We start from the raw sequence: 19642 nt of genomic DNA, 5'->3' as shown, positions 1-19642 counted from the left end.
TTTTATCAATCTGTTTGTATACTGCAGCTGTCTAGTTCACAAATTTCAAATACGATTAATTAGTAAGGTCCAAGTAAAGATTTTCATCAGTCGAAATATTGTTTTTTCATTTAGTACAAAAGTTAATCAAAAACAAAATCGGATGATTAATTTTGCGCCACTCTAAATTTATTTGCATACAGCAGCTGTCTAGTTTACACATTTCAAATATGATTGACGTGCGACGCCATTTGAAAAAATTATAACATCTTTCGATAGGGTGATTCATTTTGCGCCATCCTTTACATATATGTATAACGCATACTACGTATAGTGTAATCGCAATATCGCTGCTTTACGAGTCAGTCAATTTGGATCTAATCTATTTCTAGCAATTCTCATATTACACTCAGCTGTAATTTTGACAAAGTCCGTTAATAGATTGTTTTGATTTTATATCAATTTAAATTTTGACCACGTGTAACGGTTAGCGTGTTAAGCTACCGTGCTGGAGGTCCCGGGTTCGATTCCCATGGGGAAGAGGCTGTGAAAATATATGTTAGTGATTTTACACACTAAATTTTATCTTTTTACATTTTAAAAAACTTGAAACTGGTCAGGTCCAGAGTTGGAATAATCGGTGGGTATGTATGAGGAGATGCATGAATGTGAAAGAGGCGAAATTGTTTGCAAAGAAATATTGGAAAAACTTAGTTTGATGGTTAGTTAGTAATTAGTCGGGTTGTGGTCCCGTGGTTAGTGTCGGGGACTCTTAAGCCAGAGCAAGGAGCCCACTCTACCACAATTTGATACCTATTTCTAACAATGAGCCGCTTAGGCTCACAGAAAAAGGATGAAATTGAAATATTTTTGTAAATAATAAAAACACAAATATTTCTCTTTTTTTTAAATCGTGTTTATTTTTTATTTAAACTCGTGATATATGTTTATAACTACAATACGATCGAATCTTTCTTCGAGATAGAACGATAATTTCATTGTGTCTGCTTCGTATTTTATATACAAATTAAAACATCAAACGCGTCTATTTTTATTTTTATTTTTATGTCTTTGCTGGGAAAATTTAGCTAATTAAATAAAAATATGAAACGTATTTAAATATATGTGATTCGTTATCATTATATGTACCTTATCCGCCTCCTTTATGGAGCATATGGAGTCCAGGCTTTTCTGTTTATGCCTTCATTATTATTTTTCGGGTGTCGGGTTGTGGTCCCGTGGTTAGTGTCGCGGACTCTTAAGTCAGAGTTTCTCGGTTCGAACCCACTCTACCACAATTTAATACCTATTTCTAATAATGAGCCGCTTAGGCTCACAGAAATAGGGTGAAATTGAAATATTTGTGTAAATAAAAAAATACAAATATTTTTTTTCTGCTTGGTGCAGGCCTTGTGGCCTATTTTGTAAAAGAATTGAGATGCGATCCTCCTGTTATGTCGATGTCTACCTTGGGTTTGGCCATACAGTGCAATGTGGGGGAGTCTGGATGATTTTATTCTCCTTACATATGCATACAAATACAACTTCGGTCTCGCATATTTCCCTTATCCTTTATTTTTGTATGCCTTTTATATTGAGTTTATTATATATTTCAATTGATAATTGTTTTCCCCATTACTAAAATTGACTTATTTAAAGTCTGAAGGAACAGGATAGCAGAAAAAGACATGATGATTTTTGGTAATTATTCAAAAACGTTTTGTTTCCGTATGATTTCATATGAGTATTAACGTAAAATGAAACAGTTATATGAAATGTATGAAAATTCTACGAGTAGCTTCATCATTTTTGTTCCTAATTATTAGTAGTTCCTCATATATCTCAAGTTCTACACTATTATTTTATTATAGCCCAAAAATAACGTTTGACAAATCTAGTGTTTTATTTATTACTCTCATTTTATAAAAATGCACTAAACTTTTAAAACGCCTACTTTGCCGCAATCCGCATAGCATGAGATAGAATTTCTGCATACACTTAAATAATAATAATATTTTTATTGATATCTCGACATATGTAGATCGATGAAAGGTCTTTTGAGTCAAGTTTTTTTTTAAATTTAAGTTTTACCTAGTAAATACCACTATCTCTTAATATCTACTGTGACAAGTGTTTCGATGCATTCCACGTCATTTTCAAACACCGTATGTGAAGCAAATTCTAAATTATAGAGTTTGGTCCTTGGGATGTTGAGGGTTGAAGAGGGGGTAGGAGCTGTTTCTTTTTTTTTTTTTTTTTTTTTTTCTTATCAGTGGGAACATAGACAATAGGGGAGGCTTTGGTCATTGTCAAATTGTTTATTTATTTAAGTTATTTTTATTTAAATAAAACTCAAATTAAAAATGGATAGATTTTACCACTAAGTGACTGCCAAATCAATTAATCAAAGAATAAAGTTTTGTTTGCACTTTTGAAGATTGCTTTTTTTTAAAACCAACTCTAAAAATATAAAAATATAGTTGAATTTCGTTATCTGACGAAAAGTTCATAATTGTTTTTTTTTCAATTAATGTTTTACTTAATAAATACCACTATTGTAGAAGTATTTACTAAGTAAAACATTTATCAAAAATGGAAAGATTTTACCACAAAGTGATTGCCGAATCAATTAATGAAATTCATAAATGTTATAAGTTAGTCTGATAACTTCATTTCTGGCAGTGTTGTTATTGTTCCGGCTAGGTGCAGTCTACGAACAGGACGGTATTATGTCCCAAATTCTAGTACTAGACGTATGACGTGATTATCATGGCCGCTGATTTTTTTTACATGCGGCTACACTTGAATTTAATAATGTAATAATATTAACCAGACGTTTTTATTTATTTTTTATAGTTGACCGGATTTTTTGTACGTTATATCCGAAATTCGTTAAAAAGAGGTTTTACAGTGTATAACCCTTACTGGTCCAATGTCGAATCTCATTCGTCATCGATTTTTTCTCTTAGATCCCATGTCGGATGTTATTCGACATTTTTTCGTCATTAGTATTATTTATTTAAATTCCAAGCTTACATTTTTGTCACTCGTATCTATTACAACAGTATGTGGAGCAGAGGACAAATTATTTTTTTTTCTAATTGGAATGTAACTGTCTACCTAGATTTTTTTGAGATTGGAGGACCGCAAAAGGTTAAAAACAAATCCGTTTTGACACAAGTCCTTCGTTTTATATAATAAGGAATGTTTTGTTTCTAAAGTGTGTTTTTGTATTTCTTCAAAGTGTCACTGTCAAATAATTATGTAAATCACATTCTTTACGTAAGTTCATTTTGGCAAGTACTCAACAAAAACATTCGGACAGTTTAAATGTCAAGACTTTATCTCGACATAAGTAATGTTTATAATTACTCTAGCTTTAGACACTTTTAATACTCTCTGACCTAGACATTGTACAATTATTCCGTAAAATAGGTACCTTTAATATTATCTATGACCTAGAAACTGTACACTTATTCCATTCAATAATATAGTATCGAACAGATTAATTTAAATAAAACTTTATGCTGTATTTTCGTAAAAAGTTTTGTAAAATCTTTTGTTGATTAGTTATATCAGAAATTAATATTTAATATGATCTCATTTGGGCTCAATCAAAGATTTTACTCTTCTTGGCATCTATTATATAAGGTTTTGCCATTTTTTCGTCTCGAAACCATACCCAAATTACGAACAAAATGAGCTTTTCCGCCATAGTGCAATCAAATTTGGAGAGCCGATTCTTACAGATTGCCGATAGATTTTCAATTAGGTTTATGTCTGGCGAAATTCTTGACCGGTCCAACACAGTTCATCGTTTTTATATGAAAATTTTCATAATTTTTTTTGGATTCGTGGCAGGGGGTTAAATCCTACTGAAATATTCCATTACCATTTGACCTTCGTTTTTGTATCTCTGGTAGTATATTTTCCAGTAGAATTGGGTGATACTTCTCGCTTTTCATCATCTCAGTCACTAAAAGAAGCAGGGCTGGTCCATAATACGAGGAACACCCCCTAAACACTTTTTAGAGGGTGTTGAACATACGAAAAAAAAAGTTTTGTTTCAATTCATCTGTTCGATACTGTATCTATGAGCTAGACACTATACATTTACTGCCTTTAATATTCTCAATGACCTAGAAACTGTACACTTATTCCATTCAGTAGGCGCATTGAATTGACATCTCAACATGGATGAAAAAGAACCTTTCATAGGCTGGTTAAATAATCACTTGACACACGTGCAAGATTCACCATTCCACCCATACTTGACAACCGCACTACTCAAATTTCTGGAACTCCTAGATATACAATCAGTCTCATGTCACAGTACATATAAGTTCACAACAGCCATCTATGTATAATATAAAGCTATTGTTTAGCAGAAACGCTTTATTGATTTGGATGTGTGCAAGATTAATTTTACATAATAAATAAAACCCAGATAAGTAAACAAGTATTGGAACACAGTCATAATGTTGTGAAAGGTAAATTTAATTTTAAATTTGACCTAGACACTGTATACCTATTCTTCTCAAAGTGTACCTTAAATATCTTCTATGACCTAGACACAGTACACTTATTCAGCTAAGTACGTACGCACTCCACATTCGTTAACGAGACGCAAGTTATACTTAGGATAATTTAAAATAGACATAATTAAATTCAGTACATTTTACTGCCCAGTTGCAGACGCTAATTTCATAGACCAGGAATTGCATATCTCTCACTCCTTTCAACAACGTCATATATCAAAAAACTTGATTTTTCTGGAGATCGTTTTTAAAGTTTAAAAATATAATGAAATGAATACAAAACAAATATCAAGCCACTTATTGAACTTTTACTGTGCAGCAGATCTTTTTAGGTGTAACCTGAATGTTTTTTCTCCATTTAAAAAATATTTAGTACATTTAAAAAAATAATTAAAAAATACCTTTTCTTAAAAAGCAAAAACAACACTTTCTGCCCTGTAGCGGGTAAATATTAAGTTAAAAATATGCCGCTTTTGCTGGGATATAGTTCATTTTCTGGGCATTCCGAAAACATGCACAACTGAAAATCGACAATTTTTGATAAATGACGTTGTTGAAAGGAGTGAGCGACATATCGTCCTCATACAGGAGAAAATGCATTTTTGCCAAGTGCATTTTTTTTAAATCATGTGGAAAAATCGAAGGTTGTTCCCAAAGACAGATTGATGTGGCGTTCTATTCTCTCTGCTCGAAAGCGGCGTGATGGTTAGTTAGATAGTTTTTTTTTTTTTTATAATTATTAACCCTCATAAAAAGTTACATTATATTTTTCCATTACGAAAATTGTCAATTTTTAGCGGTATTTAAAAGTGTGACCTCAAAACGTTGCGTAATAAAAACTTGACGGATAATATTATTATCTCTGGCTGTATGCCAAATACCGCTCCTTAGAAATGCTATTTCGGCATTTTATTCAAAGTACACATTTTAAAAATATCAATAATTTAATCTGCTTAGTTTACTTATCTACATTTTTAAAAGAACATATCGTAGTCGTACAGGAGAAAGTGACCAAATAACAAAACGTAAAATATTCAGGAGTGCCATTTAAGTCACTTTTGCTTGGCAAGAAAATAAACATCAATGCAATTAATAATTTTTAAGAAGTCAATATATTATACATAGGTACTTCCAAGTTTCAAATCGGTTTGGGATGTTTTCAGGGCAATATTAATCTAGTAAGATATCAAATAGTCAATAATCACGTTTTTGTAAAAAAAATGCACTTGGTCACTTTCCTGTATGACTACGATACCTTCAAATTTAATATCAACGCTAATTTTTACGTTTACTATTAAACTAGCCATATAGATATTTTTCATTCAAGCTGTCTATGAATCCATTATTACCATTATTACGTACGTTATGAGGCTATGACCTAACCTAACCTAACCATTAGGCTATATCAACAAAACAAAATGGATTCATAATCCTTCTTTTTCTATACTAAGATGTAGACCTGGTGGCCTGTTTTTAAAAGCGATTAGCCTCCTGCAATGTCGATTCCTGGCTGTCAATCCATCTCTTTTGTAGTCTACCCGGGAGTAATCGACCTTGGATTTGGCGGTGCAATGCAATGTAAGGGAGTCTGGATGGATCCATTCTCCTCACATGCGCATATCATTGTCTTCTTCGTTGCCTTCCCCACCTAACGACATCTTGCACATTTCTCTTATCCTGGTGTTCCTCATTCTGTCTCGTAGGCTCTTGCCAGATATGCTTCTGAGAGTCTTCATTTCTGACACTCTTGGCGCGTTTTTTGCTACTGCGGTGTCCGCTCTACATTCGATCCCATATATCATATCATGATGGGTCATTTCATGCAAAAGTTTTATATATTTTAATCCAGATTTTTTTTTATTTAATATAGATGAACGATTCATTCTGAAGTAAGTTTTCATCTTAAACTATAAGTTTTCTCTTCTTTTTCTGTGCATAGCCGTATAGAACAACTCCTCTCGTGCTACCAGGAGCCAAGGTGAAGAAGGAGAATGGGCCGACCGAAAGCTACTTGAGGCATCACCCCAACCCTGCCATGCGCGCAGCCCCCCATCACGACCATGACGTACTCATGAAGCAAAAGGTACTTATACTTATTATTTCTTAAAATCAAAATTCAATCACGAATTTGAACAAAATTTGGTACTTTTGAAGTGAATCTTCAATTCGATTATCGGAATTTTCGGAATTATCGGAAATTTCATGGACGCGTAACGTTTATTGGGCATATTTCGTTACACGAGAGAGAATAAAGATGTAGTGTAAAGAGGAGGAGAAAGAGAGCTATATATTCCGATGCCACGGAAGGGGAGCAAAAGGGGAGAAAATGTATATATATATACAATTATCTTTATAAATATAATAATTATTCATTAAAGATATTTTTATTAAAAATGTAAATATTTGAATGGTAAATATGATACATGTTATGTGCTAATGAATATAGGTACTTATAAGAATTTTGGTAGTATTGTTATAAATGTGCATTTGTTTTGGCCGAAAACGCATTTCATTCATACACATATTGCATAGACTTGATATGAGAAGCTTTCGATGCTTTTATCATTAACAGATTGTTCCGGGCTACATTAATTAAAATTAATGAAGCAAAGTTTTTTCGCATTTAAGTTTGAATAAAGCAAGCCACTGTCAGTTAATTTAAACCATTTAAAATAAAATTTATGTCAATTTTATTTTAAATGGTGCTGTACCTATGGACGGTTTTTACCTTTGGAGAATAATTTCAGGAGAGATGATCCTGAAATAGCCTTTTTAGAGAAATCAATTGGACCATAGGCCAAACTTACATGAAATTATTATTTTAATGCAATATTTTAACTCATTCAATTAAAAAACTAAATATGTAGTTGTTATTTTATTCTGTAAAATGCAGTTCCACCAAGAAATGTTAGTACAAAATAGCGAATCTGATGCCTGTAAAAGAGGCAAGCTTGATTAAGGCTCTCAGGAGGCATGCGGAGTACATGGCCAAGCCAACTGAATCGCCTTTTCTTGAAGACAGTTGTGACCTAGATTTGCTGCGTCCTACGCCTCATCTCTTCATTCCTCACAAAATCAATCCACCGCACGCCAAAAATTCTTCGTAGACACCTATTCTCAAGCTTGGCCTACACGACTGCTCTGAGCCCTTGTAAGGTGCCATGTTTCACAGCCGCATAAGAGAATAGAAGTAACTTAAATCTCATATCATAAATATAGTGTTTTTTGTATATAATGTAACGCTCTATGTTTTTTTAAAGATATTTATGTGCGCTTTTAAAAGTTTACGAATTTTATGGAATCTAGGTAGCCGACACCATGTTACATCGAGTGGGTGGAGAAGAAGTCGCTATGAAGGTGTTATATATATTTATTATTAAGGAGTGCATCATCATCATCAGTGTGTTTTGCCGTTGTTTCATCATGTAATCATCAACCCATCATCGCTTGTTATTAAACCAGTTTACATCACCGTTTCATTCAGAGCGCCCAACCTGAATTTACTAAGATAAAACTGAGCAGTTTAATATATTATAACATTGTTTTCAAGTATATAAATAATCAAACTAATTAAACTTTATTATTTAACAGCATCAGCGTTTAAAAACGTTGTATATTTCCCAAAATTTAACTTAATGGGCACTTATAAGTGTTAACAATAAAACACAAATAGATTTTTATATAAAAAAATTTAAATTTACACAAAAAAACTTATTATTTAACCAGATTTTCGTCTCACACCGTATTTGAATTTGACTGATTTAAAAATAACCGATTAAACATCTAATATTTAAACATCAAGTGATAAAATTTAATACTAAATAACATCAGAATAAAAACGATTAATAAATTACGAATTATAAATTTATCACACCCTCCAACTTCATGGTTTGAACTTGACATCTCAACATACATAGATGTAGGTTCATGTTTTGATATTAACATTTCAACATGGATATTTGATCATGGTTTGATGTTTTCATGTACATCTCAACATAGATTTTGGTTATTGTTTGATATTGTATCTCATCACAGATGTTTGTCCATGGTTTGATATTGATATCTCTACATAGATGTTGATTCATGATTTGATATCGATATATCAACATTTGTAGATGTTTCATCATGGTTTGATATTTTCATCTCAACATTGATGTTTATTCATGGTTTGATATTGACATCTCAACAAAGATGTTAGTTAATGGTTTGGTATTTTTCATATCATTTATAAATATGAAAAATATATTTATACTTTTTTATATAATTGAATTCAAGAATGATGTATAAAGTTTTCTTGTTCTTAAATATAATGAAATTACAATAAGAAGACTATTATAATATTGATAGAACTTTCCTTACTCCTTAGGTTCGTAGGATGAATGACAAAACTTCTTCACTTGGAGTAGTTTTTCCCCAAATTCTTCCTTCAAACACGCCAATAGCACCATATAATATTCGCTATGAATGGTCATCATCATATGAGTGTTTCATCATGTACACATATATTAAATGTGATGACACATATGCTCAATACATAAGAATGGAAATTATATCTCAGTTATATTGTTATAGTTTGTCCGCCTCCGTAGTGTAATGGTCAGCACGCTCGGCTACCGTTCTGGAGGTCCCGGGATCGATTTCCAAGGGGGGTAAAATAAATATAAGTGATTTTTTCACTGTCGTATTTATTCAATATTACCCTGGACTGGTACCTGAAGCGGAGGGCTGATCACCTTTCCTTCATGTGTAAACGATCAAGATAACACTGAGTTTATATGACGCAGTGCCCTATGCACCATTGGGGTGCGGATAAGGGTTTTATATTGTATATATATATGTGTATATATATATATATATATATATATATATATATATATATATATATATATATATATATATATATATATATATATATATATATATATATATATATATTTTTTTTTTTGTTTTTTTTGTTTTTTTGTTTTTTTTGTTTTTTTTGTTTTTTTTTATTTTTTTATTTTTTTTTTTTTATTTTTTTTCTTTTGTTTTAATTTACTTAGTTTATAAAAAAAATAAAAATAAATGTGAAACGAACTCCCTCTCTAAACACAAGTATCTACTTTATTAGAGAGGTAGAAACGTTATATATAAGATGTTCTGTATATTTACCTATTTTGTATTTCAAAAATGTATTTTTGTAAAAAATAAAATAAAAAATAAAAAAAAAATATTAAAAAAATATAATAAAAAAATAAATAAATATATATATATATATATATATATATATATATATATATATATATATATATATATATATATATATATATATATATATATATATATATATATATATATATATATATATATATATATATATATATATATATATATATATATATATATATATATATATATATATATATATATATATATATATATATATATATATATATATATATATATATATATATATATATATATATATATTTATATATATATATATATATATACATATATATCCATAAACATAAGGAAAAAAAATACAATAATAAATAAGAACTTTATATCACTCATAAGCATAAACAATAAACAATGAGTGTAAGTCTCTCTCCAAGTAAAAGAGCCTAGTCTCTTTATTGGAGACAACTACGTAGCTAATTTTAAAATTGTTAGAAGTAGAAATATCTAGCAAATACATAAAATTATTTTTTTACAAACATTATAAATGGCAGAATTGCTGTTCCGAAATACAATAGTCTATCTTTCAGACAGAATAATAAAATCTCTTTTTTTCTATTTCAGTACGCTCATAAGCAATTCAACTCTCCCATCGGTCTCTACTCCGATGCAAACATCGCTGACACGATAAAAAGGGATACGAATACTGTGCCGTGAGTATTTCATTAAAAAATATATATATATATAGACCATTTAAAATGGTTTTGTTGATAGGACAAATATTTAAAATTAACAGTTTACATTATTGTTTTACAATGATGAAATATTTAGAATACCATATAGTCAGTGGCGTGCGTTTCATATAAGCACACAACTAGTGCCTACCCTACCTTTGGCTTTGGGCAGGAGGCCCCAGATTCAATTCTAGTGGGGTTAAAATAATTATTAGTGGCTCGATATACCATGGACTAGATCTAAAGCGCAGGATTGATCACTTTGCCTTCATGTGAGTAACGATCAAGATAACACTTTCTTTCTGCCTTCCTTGGTTAACAAAAAAACTCTGTGCACGCCACTGCATATATAGTATTATTTTAATTATGGTTGAAAGATACTTTAGTCGTAATTATTTATCGCTAGACAATTGCAAGTTATGCATTTTATATTGATTTTACAATATATGAAGTGCATTAAAAAAATCAATGTAGTATTTTAAATAATTTTAGAATTAGTGTTTTTAAAATCTGCCAAATATATCCGCAACAAATTTAAATCCCAATTTAAAAAATCAAGGAAAATTATCGCATTGTATTTTGAAAGCCAAAAATAAATTATTCTTACTGAGGGTTGTGACCCTTGTGGAAGCAATGATTCTTCTCCAGTTATCCCTTGACTGCGCTGCATGTAGCGCTCTAACCACCGGGGTGCCTGCTGCTGCCTTAACTTGATCGGTCCATCGTGTGGGGATCTTCTTCTCCCTCTCTTCTGCTCCAGGCTACCAATCACAACCAGTCGTTCCAGGCTATCCTCATTGCCATGCGCAACGTGTCCAAAGAACTGAAGAATCTGTCGTAGACACTGGCCAGAGCCATCCAAGTGTAACGCTTGACGAATGTATACGTACCATATATGTATATAAAAACATTTTTAAATGAAAGCGGATGTATTTGGTAGATTTTATAAATATATAAGATATATAATGCCCTGTACACACACACAAGAATGTCTTCACGAATGCATATGGTGGACTATCGAATATTTTTAAAATCGCAATCTGGTAAGGCCATTCCGAGATTCGCTGACCATGGATATAGTGAGAAAATCAAATTATATGTTTACGTGCGTTTCCCAGTATGTAAATATAATCCGGGGTTCGGATCTTGCATACAAATAAAGGGTCTCTGCTAAATAAAAGATTTATAAATCCAACGAAGATGGCTGTTGTGAACACATATGTCATGAGATTGATCGTATATCTAGGAGTTCCAAAATTTTGAGCAGTGTGGTTGTCAATCATGGGTAGAATGGTGAATGTTGCACACGTGAAAAGTGATCACGTAACTAGTCTATGACAAATCATCATAAACCCAGACCTCCATATTCTTCTTCATATATTTTGAAATCTCAAAAATGTTTTTAAAAAATTAGGTTTCATAATGGATTTTTAGTATTCTGCAGACATTTTCTTTCTTTTTATCTGAAACTTTCGAGGCTTTCTTGTTGGCTAATTATTTACCTTCCCCTAACATCATTTTTCACACCGTGTTATTTAGAAATCGTATTATAGAAAGTTAGTGACAGTAAAAGTGACCAAAGGATCGTCCTCCAAATGCATTCGCGATGACATTCGCCCGTCTGTAGGAGAGATGAGGGACATATTGTAACCTATATAGAGTGTAATGTAATGTATTTTTCCATGATTCTTAATGGCCGAATTTTATTTTGAACCAGAACAAATGGTTCTTTAGGAAGACCCGTAAAGTCTAAGAGGCAAGTGTACTCGTATCACTATTAGTAGAAGCAAAAAGAATATACTCGCTCTAATGCTTTTCAAATAATCACATTTTTTCGTATTTATTTTGGATTTGACTTACATACATTGAAAAGCTGTATCAAGTTTTTGTACGGATTACGCAGTGCAAAACTCTTCGCTTGACATCATTGTTTTATCTTCTCTCGCCATAATTATTTTCGTGGAGAGCTTCAAACAAGACGAAACATCGTTTTTTCTTATAACAAATGTCATTATGTTTAGTATTTAAGTAGGTTTACTTTTTAATTAATCCGCACAGATCATATTCTACATAATTAATTTTAGTATTTTCATTGATCTTTCATTCATCAAACAAAAACAACAAATACTCCACAATAACAATCCTCATAAATCCAACAACTAAACCCGAATACTTACCGTGTTAATTTAATACGAAATTAACATGACTTACGAAATGTTTGAATAATATATTCGTCCATGTGAGTCCCATTCGCCCGTCCTCTCGTATTGATACACACGATCGCAACATGCATGCTGTTTCTACCTGAGATTCTGAATTATAGTAGAACTCCAATTGGGGCCGGACTCCATTCGGATAGCTGAATTTTGTCCTAAAAAGGGGTCTTTTTTAATTGATTACTGTATGCATCAATTTTTAAAGCCTTGTGGATAATGAACAGCATCCCATCCTCATCACCAATTGCTGTGGAAGAATGTCAGTAAGAGATTGCTAGTTTTTTCACTTTAGTCTATTCCATATTGAAGTTACCAAGTGAGTGACTGCCTTTAAGGAGAGACTAATCTAGAATTACGCTTGCCAGACTATGTGGGTTGGTTTACGCGGTTGTTGAATTTTGTTCTCACCACTATGTCCGCAGCATACCCTACATAAAGAGCTTTTAATAATCAAATGAAAAGGCAACACTTTTAAGCCTATCTAGGCTGTATCTACAAATGTATGTATCTCGGAAAGTACATGTATTAACATGTATCAAGCGTGTAAGTATATACCTAGTACATAAGTAAACTCACGTCCTATGTAAAATCACATGTAAAATCAAAGAACTAAAAGCATACACCTAAGTAACTTCAATGCTTACTTAGAATCGCCTAACTGTATAAACTCATGCCTCTACAAGTGTTTTTGCCTAGAATTTTCACTCATGTATCACATAAAATTAAAGTAACTTTAGACATAAATAAAGTAAATTCACTCACGGGTAGGTATAGGGTATAAAACATAAAAAATTGAAGACTATGTAGGGTCGCGATAGCTAGATTTCAGTCACTTGGATTTTAGGTAATTCCTAAGATAGTCGGAGTTCGGATAATTGGAGTTTTACTGTATTATGAAATGTGTTGAAATTATGATTATTTTTTTATTATTGCGCTTCATACAGAATAACCGTACTAACCTTTCTTTTTGTGGATATGAGCCCCCTACAATATACCTCTTATGACACTACCCCATAGTTACAAGAAAACGGTTCTATATGACCCGGCCAAGTCTGAGACGTACAGGGCTCTCCAGGAGGATTCTCTGGGTGACGTGGTGCAGGAGATCTCCGTTCCCGCCCAGACTAAGGTCTTCTCTCCCGTCGCGTCCAAGACGGGCCCCATCAAGGTGAGCATACTCAAGGTTTATTACTCTTCTACCAATCCTCCAATTCCAATACTAATTCGTATAAACAGCTAAATCGCTCACTCCTTTCAACTACGTCATATATAAAAAATCGTCGATTTTCAGTTGTGCATGCTTTGGGAATGCCCATAAAATGTACCTACTATATCCCAGCAAAAGCGGCATATTTTTAACTTAATATTTACCCGCTACAGGCCAGAAAGTGTTGTTATTGCATTTTGAAGAAAAAAAATTATTTTATTTTTTAAATATCCTTAATATTTTTCAAATGGAGAAAAAACATCCAAGTTTTACCTAAAAAGATCTGTTGCACAGTAAAAAGTTCAATAAGTGGCTTTATATTTATTTTTAATACATTTCATTATTTGTTCAAACTTTAAAAACGATCTCCTGAAAAATCTAGTTTTATGATATATGACGTTGTTGAAAGGAGTGAGCGATATGGCTTTATAACGCTGGGTGTTAGATAACAGGCATGTACATATCGTGGGTATAACGTTAACTCTTAAATCCCTGCTTGAATAATCCCTGTTATTTAAAGCTATTAGCCTGAATAAAATACCCGCTATTAAACTTGAAGTAGAATTTACTTTTAAAACCACATATTTATGACATTTCAAACTACTTAGTTTATTTTGCCAGTATGGTGTTTGAAAGAGAGAAAGATTTGACAGAATGCAAGATTATCGTGCACAATGAATCCCTAGAACAGGTGCAAGAATTTTTATATCTAGGAAGCATGTTCACAAGGGATGGAAAAGTGGATAAGGATATTGAGAGAAGAGTGAATGCAGGGAATAGAATAAATGGTGCTTTTAACAGAGTGATTGGGAATAAGAATATGTCCATGGAAGCCAAGCTAGCGGTTCACAACGGCGTGCTAGTACCGACACTAATGTATGGAAGCGAAACATGGAACTGGCAAAGGAAGGATGAAAGCAGAGTGAATACTGTTGAAATGAGCTCCCTCAGACGAATGTGTGGAAAATCATTGTATGACAGAATTAAAAACGACGATATAAGAAAGGAATGTAAGGCTGAACGAGGAATAATTAAAAAGATTAGGAAGAGCTCTTTGCGGTGGTATGGACATGTGGAGCGAATGGATAGCGAGAGAATGACTAAGAAAATATATGTGGCGAATGTGAGAGGGAAAACAGAACGTGGACGACCGAAAAAGACTTGGCACGATCAGATTAATCAGAACCTAAAATCTGGCGGTGTCAAAAGTCTGCGTAATCGGAGGGCATGTATGACTAGATGTATGGATGTGAAGGAGGCTAGGAGTGTATGTCAGGACAGAAGAGTGTGGCGTTCCATCCTCTCTGCCTACCCCTGCGGGGAAACGGCGTGATGGTAGTAGTAGTAGTAGTAGTAGTATAATTATTCGATGATTTAATTTAACTTTTAATTTTTACTTTTAATTTTAACTTCTATTTTTATTATCTCATTACTTTTAATTTTTTTTACTCTTTTTTTACAACCAAATTTCTAATCTTTATATATATGTATTTAACCTGCACCTTTATTTGTTTCTGTAAGTTTGTTGTGTTCTCATCTAATTGATGAAAAACATTCAAACAATTTGTAATGCACTGTATTTCATTTCTTGTAATGTGATTTTGATTGATTGTGAATATATATATATATATATATATATATATATATATATATATATATATATATATATATATATATATATATATATATACATATATATATATATATATATACATATATATAAAAAAAAAAATATATATATATATATATATATATATATATATATATAAAATATAATAATAATAAAACCCTTATCCGCACCCCAATGGTGCATAGGGCACTGCGTCATATAAACGCAGTGTTATCTTGATCGTTTACACATGAAGGAAAGGTGATCAGCCCTCCGCTTCAGGTACCAGTCCAGGGTAATATTGAATAAATATGACAGTGAAAAAATCACTAATATTTATTTTACCCCCCTTGGGAATCGAACCCGGGACCTCCAGAACGGTAGCCGAGCGTGCTGACCATTACAATACGGAGGCGGACAATACATATATATTTATATATATATATATATATATATATATATATATATATATATATATATATATATATATATATATATATATATATATATATATATATATATATATATATATATTATTCTTCTTCCTGGCTCCATCTCAACTTCAGGGATCGCATTTGCGATATTGCATTCAGTCTGAATATAGATCGAAAGAAGGATGAAAGTGTGAATCTGCGGAAAAACGATGTATGATAGATGTTTGAATGGGAGATTACAAGGCTGAGATAAGCATTATCGATAAAATTAAGAGATTTATGTTGAGATGGTTTGGGCACGTGAATCGAATGAGTGACAAAACCATGACAGTGAAACTAGCCACAGACTGAGCCACAACGCCATGTGACCATATACAGTTAGTTTTGAATAAGGAGACAATATATCGCGACATGTTTTGTATAAATTCATCCTCTTTTATTTTTAATTTATTTGTTTCGCATTTTGAAATAAAGATTCGTTTATCTTTAATTAAAAACGCCCTTGAAATTGTTGATTCTTCTGCGAAATTGTTGATTCAATTTATACACATAATACAAATACAGTTATGTAAATACTTTATTATGGACATGTGGTTTAAAAGTACGTAATTTTTGCATTCGCACTTGTACAAGTACCTGAAAATCCCCTTTTTTGTCGTAATCCGACAAACAAAATTATAATATAAATATATCTGTAAAAAATATCTGTGAAAAAATTAATGAACAATCGGCGGGTATGTATGAGGAGATGCATGAACGTGGAAGAGGCGAAGAATGTTTGCAAGGCGCTCTATTCTCTCTGCCTACCCCTGCGGGGAAGTGGCATGATGGTTAGTTAGTTAAATATATCTGTAAAATATTTTGTAAGTAAGTATGTTTTCTAGGTATGGAAAGGTTGAAAAACATATAGAAAGAAGAATGAATGATTTAAAGTGGTGCACTGTTCAGTTATGGCAGCAGCAGTGCAAAATGGAGTCCTGGTTTCAACCGTAATGTATGGATGTGAAGCATGGAGTTGGCAAAAGAAATTAGACTGAATGCAATCTCTCAGTGCGGCAAAACGATGTATGATAAGGAAAGAACGCAAGGCTGAGATAAGCATTATCGATAAAATTTAGGAAGGTGTGTTCAGATGGTTTGGACACGTGGAACTGGTGAGTGAGAAAAGGTAAAACGGTAAAACAAATCGCTCACTCCTTTCAAGAACGTCATAAATAAAAAATCAGTTGTGCATGTTTTCGGAATCGCCAGAAAATGTACTATATCCCAACAAAAGAGGCATATTTTTTACTTAATATTTACTAGCTACAGGGCAGAAAGTGTTGCTTTTGCATTTTGAAGAAAATGTATTGTTTAATAATTATTTTATATATACTAAATATTTTTCAAATGGAGAAAAAACCTTCAGGTTTTATCTAAAAAGATCTGTTACACACTAAACAGTTCAGTAAGTGGCTTGGTATTTATTTTTAATAAATTGTATTATATTTTTAAACTTTAAAAACCTTCTCCTGAAAAATCAAGTATTTGGATTTATGACGTTCTTGAAAGGAGTAAGCGAAATGTATAAAGCAATTGTAGTTGGAAATAGGAGCCCAAGAAGACCGGGGTAAACCTAGCATGATCAAGTCTGTCAAATACTTTACACCCCAAATTTTCTGCCAAAGACAATGCGTATGCCTAATGATGCAACTTACTAAAATGATGCAATATATTAGAGTGGTCTGAATTCAGGAAAATGAACCATTTTCCATTTTATATGAAGATTATTTTTATTCCTGTCTCATATGTTTTATTAATACGATTTTTATTCATTTCAAAGCACCCTGCCAATCAGAAACAACAAGTCCAAAAATCAAAAAGCAACACATATGTGAGTATATTTTATGTTATGTATTTTATAAAATGGAAAGCAAATGTGAAGAATTTTTACCTTTGCTTTCCATTTTCCACTTATTTTCAAACTTCCCCCCTTTGACTAACCCCCCCCCCCTCCTACTTACCCTTTTCCTTATTTATAGAATGATTAATTATGTTATAGTTTACATTTAGACCTGAAGAAGGAAGCTTAGCTTCCGAAACTTGTTGTCTTAAATAAACTCAAGCGGTAAAAAACAAGTGTTTTCTTTAATAATTTCAACATGTCTTACCACAAAGTAAATGCCGAAACATTAATTAAAATAAGGTATAATAATATTTTTTTCAAATCGATTTGGCGTTGAGTTTGTAGATTTCCATATTAAATGTTAAAATCAAACACTGATTTTAAAATATTGTTTTGAGAAATAAAAAGACTTTGTTTTTTGATCCACGCACATTTTTATTAACAACCAACTAGTTTCGGCAACAACCTGTTGCCCTCTTCAGTCATAAATTAAACCCTGAAGAGGGCAACAGATTGTTGCCGAAACTAGTTGGTTGTTAAAAAAAATGTGAGTGGATAAAAAAACAAAGTCTTTTTATTTCCCAAAATAATATATCAATATGATCCACAAAGTTAATGCTTTCAATATTCAAAACACTGATTTTAATAGTCACAAATTGTATTTTTATGAGTTTTTTTACAGTAAAATACAATTTAGTAGACACGAAAAATCAGTATTTGATTTAGATATTTAATATATAAGGTATATTGGGCTTTACAGATATTTTTCTTAAACAAATTCTGCATAAAAATGTGTGTTTCTTGGAAAATCTATACGTCTCTTAATTCATGGCACAACAGCTGTGAATGTGTAAGTTATTTTTAATCAAATTCTATATATGGAGATGAACAATCATAGTCGTTCAATACCGAAAAACACTTGCTGTCTTGTTCAAATTGTTCATTCAATGAGGCAGACGATTTTACGAGCTGTGGATAAAAAATAAAAACCAAAAACGAAATCTATTATTTTAAATTATAAAGTATTATATCAATACTTTTATTTATTCTATCAGAAACTGGATTATTCACCCTACAGATGATATACAGTGATGGGATTTAAAAATTTCAAGAACTGGTTCGCCCTTTAGGTACTACTCCAACCCCCCTCCCTATAAAAAAAATAGTTTTTGTTTCTATCTCTTTCTGGCCCTGTGGGAGGCCGGCAAGTTATAGAAAGGGAAACATTGTTTACTTGTACAGTTTTAGAAGCGTATATCTTTCACGATATTCTTTTTACTATGTGCAATAACTTAACTGATTTTTCCACTATTTTTTTTTATCTTTACAATATATTTTTCTCTTCGTGAGGTTCAAATATTTTTAAAACGTGGCGGACCAAGTAAACCGAGCATGCTCCGATAAAAGATCTCAATCGGAATATTGTGTGACAACAAAGGGTTAAGAACCGGTTCGGGGAACTCTAAAAATTTAAGGCACCGGTTCTAGCAAACCGATGCGAACTGGCTGAATCCCATTACTGCCTTTAATGTATTGATATATCATCTGTAGGGTGAATAATCTATTGTCTGACAGAATCAATAATAAAATGGCCTTGTAATTTTCATTACCGATATATCGCTCACTCCTTTCAAGAACGTCATAAATCAAAAAACTTGATTTTTCAGTATAACGTTCTTAATGATTAAAAATATAATACAATGTATTAAAAATAAATATCAAGCCACTTATTGAACTTTTTACTGTGCAACAGATCTTTTTAGGTAAAACCTGAAGGTTTTTTCTCCATTTGAAAAATATTTAGTACACTTAAAAAAATTATTAAACAATACCCTTTCTTCAAAATGCAAAAACAACACTTTCTGCTCTGTGGCGGGTAA

At 31.9% G+C, this 19642-nt stretch overlaps 1 protein-coding gene across 4 annotated transcripts in view; it reads left to right on the top strand.

Moving 5' to 3' along the window:
• Zasp66 (PDZ_signaling and DUF4749 domain-containing protein Zasp66) overlaps positions 1 to 19642 on the top strand; it is a 67422-nt gene that overhangs the window by 46440 nt on the left and 1340 nt on the right. For 2 of the 4 annotated variants that reach the window (XM_088267645.1, XM_088267644.1), the window contains 6 exons: positions 6457 to 6600; positions 7824 to 7874; positions 10302 to 10390; positions 12129 to 12167; positions 13645 to 13795; positions 17700 to 17750. In XM_088267645.1, the coding sequence (XP_088123771.1) occupies positions 6457 to 6600; positions 7824 to 7874; positions 10302 to 10390; positions 12129 to 12167; positions 13645 to 13795; positions 17700 to 17750 (525 nt within the window). The remainder of the gene's footprint in view (positions 1 to 6456; positions 6601 to 7823; positions 7875 to 10301; positions 10391 to 12128; positions 12168 to 13644; positions 13796 to 17699; positions 17751 to 19642) is intronic. The other 2 variants (XM_088267647.1, XM_088267646.1) reach the window with 1 other exon arrangement.

The sequence above is a fragment of the Brachycentrus maculatus genome, unplaced genomic scaffold (assembly GCF_059751285.1).
Source record: "Brachycentrus maculatus isolate JH-2025_06_01 unplaced genomic scaffold, ASM5975128v1 h1tg000301l, whole genome shotgun sequence".
NCBI lineage: Eukaryota > Metazoa > Arthropoda > Insecta > Trichoptera > Brachycentridae > Brachycentrus > Brachycentrus maculatus.
This window is presented reverse-complemented; position numbering and strand designations above follow the sequence as displayed.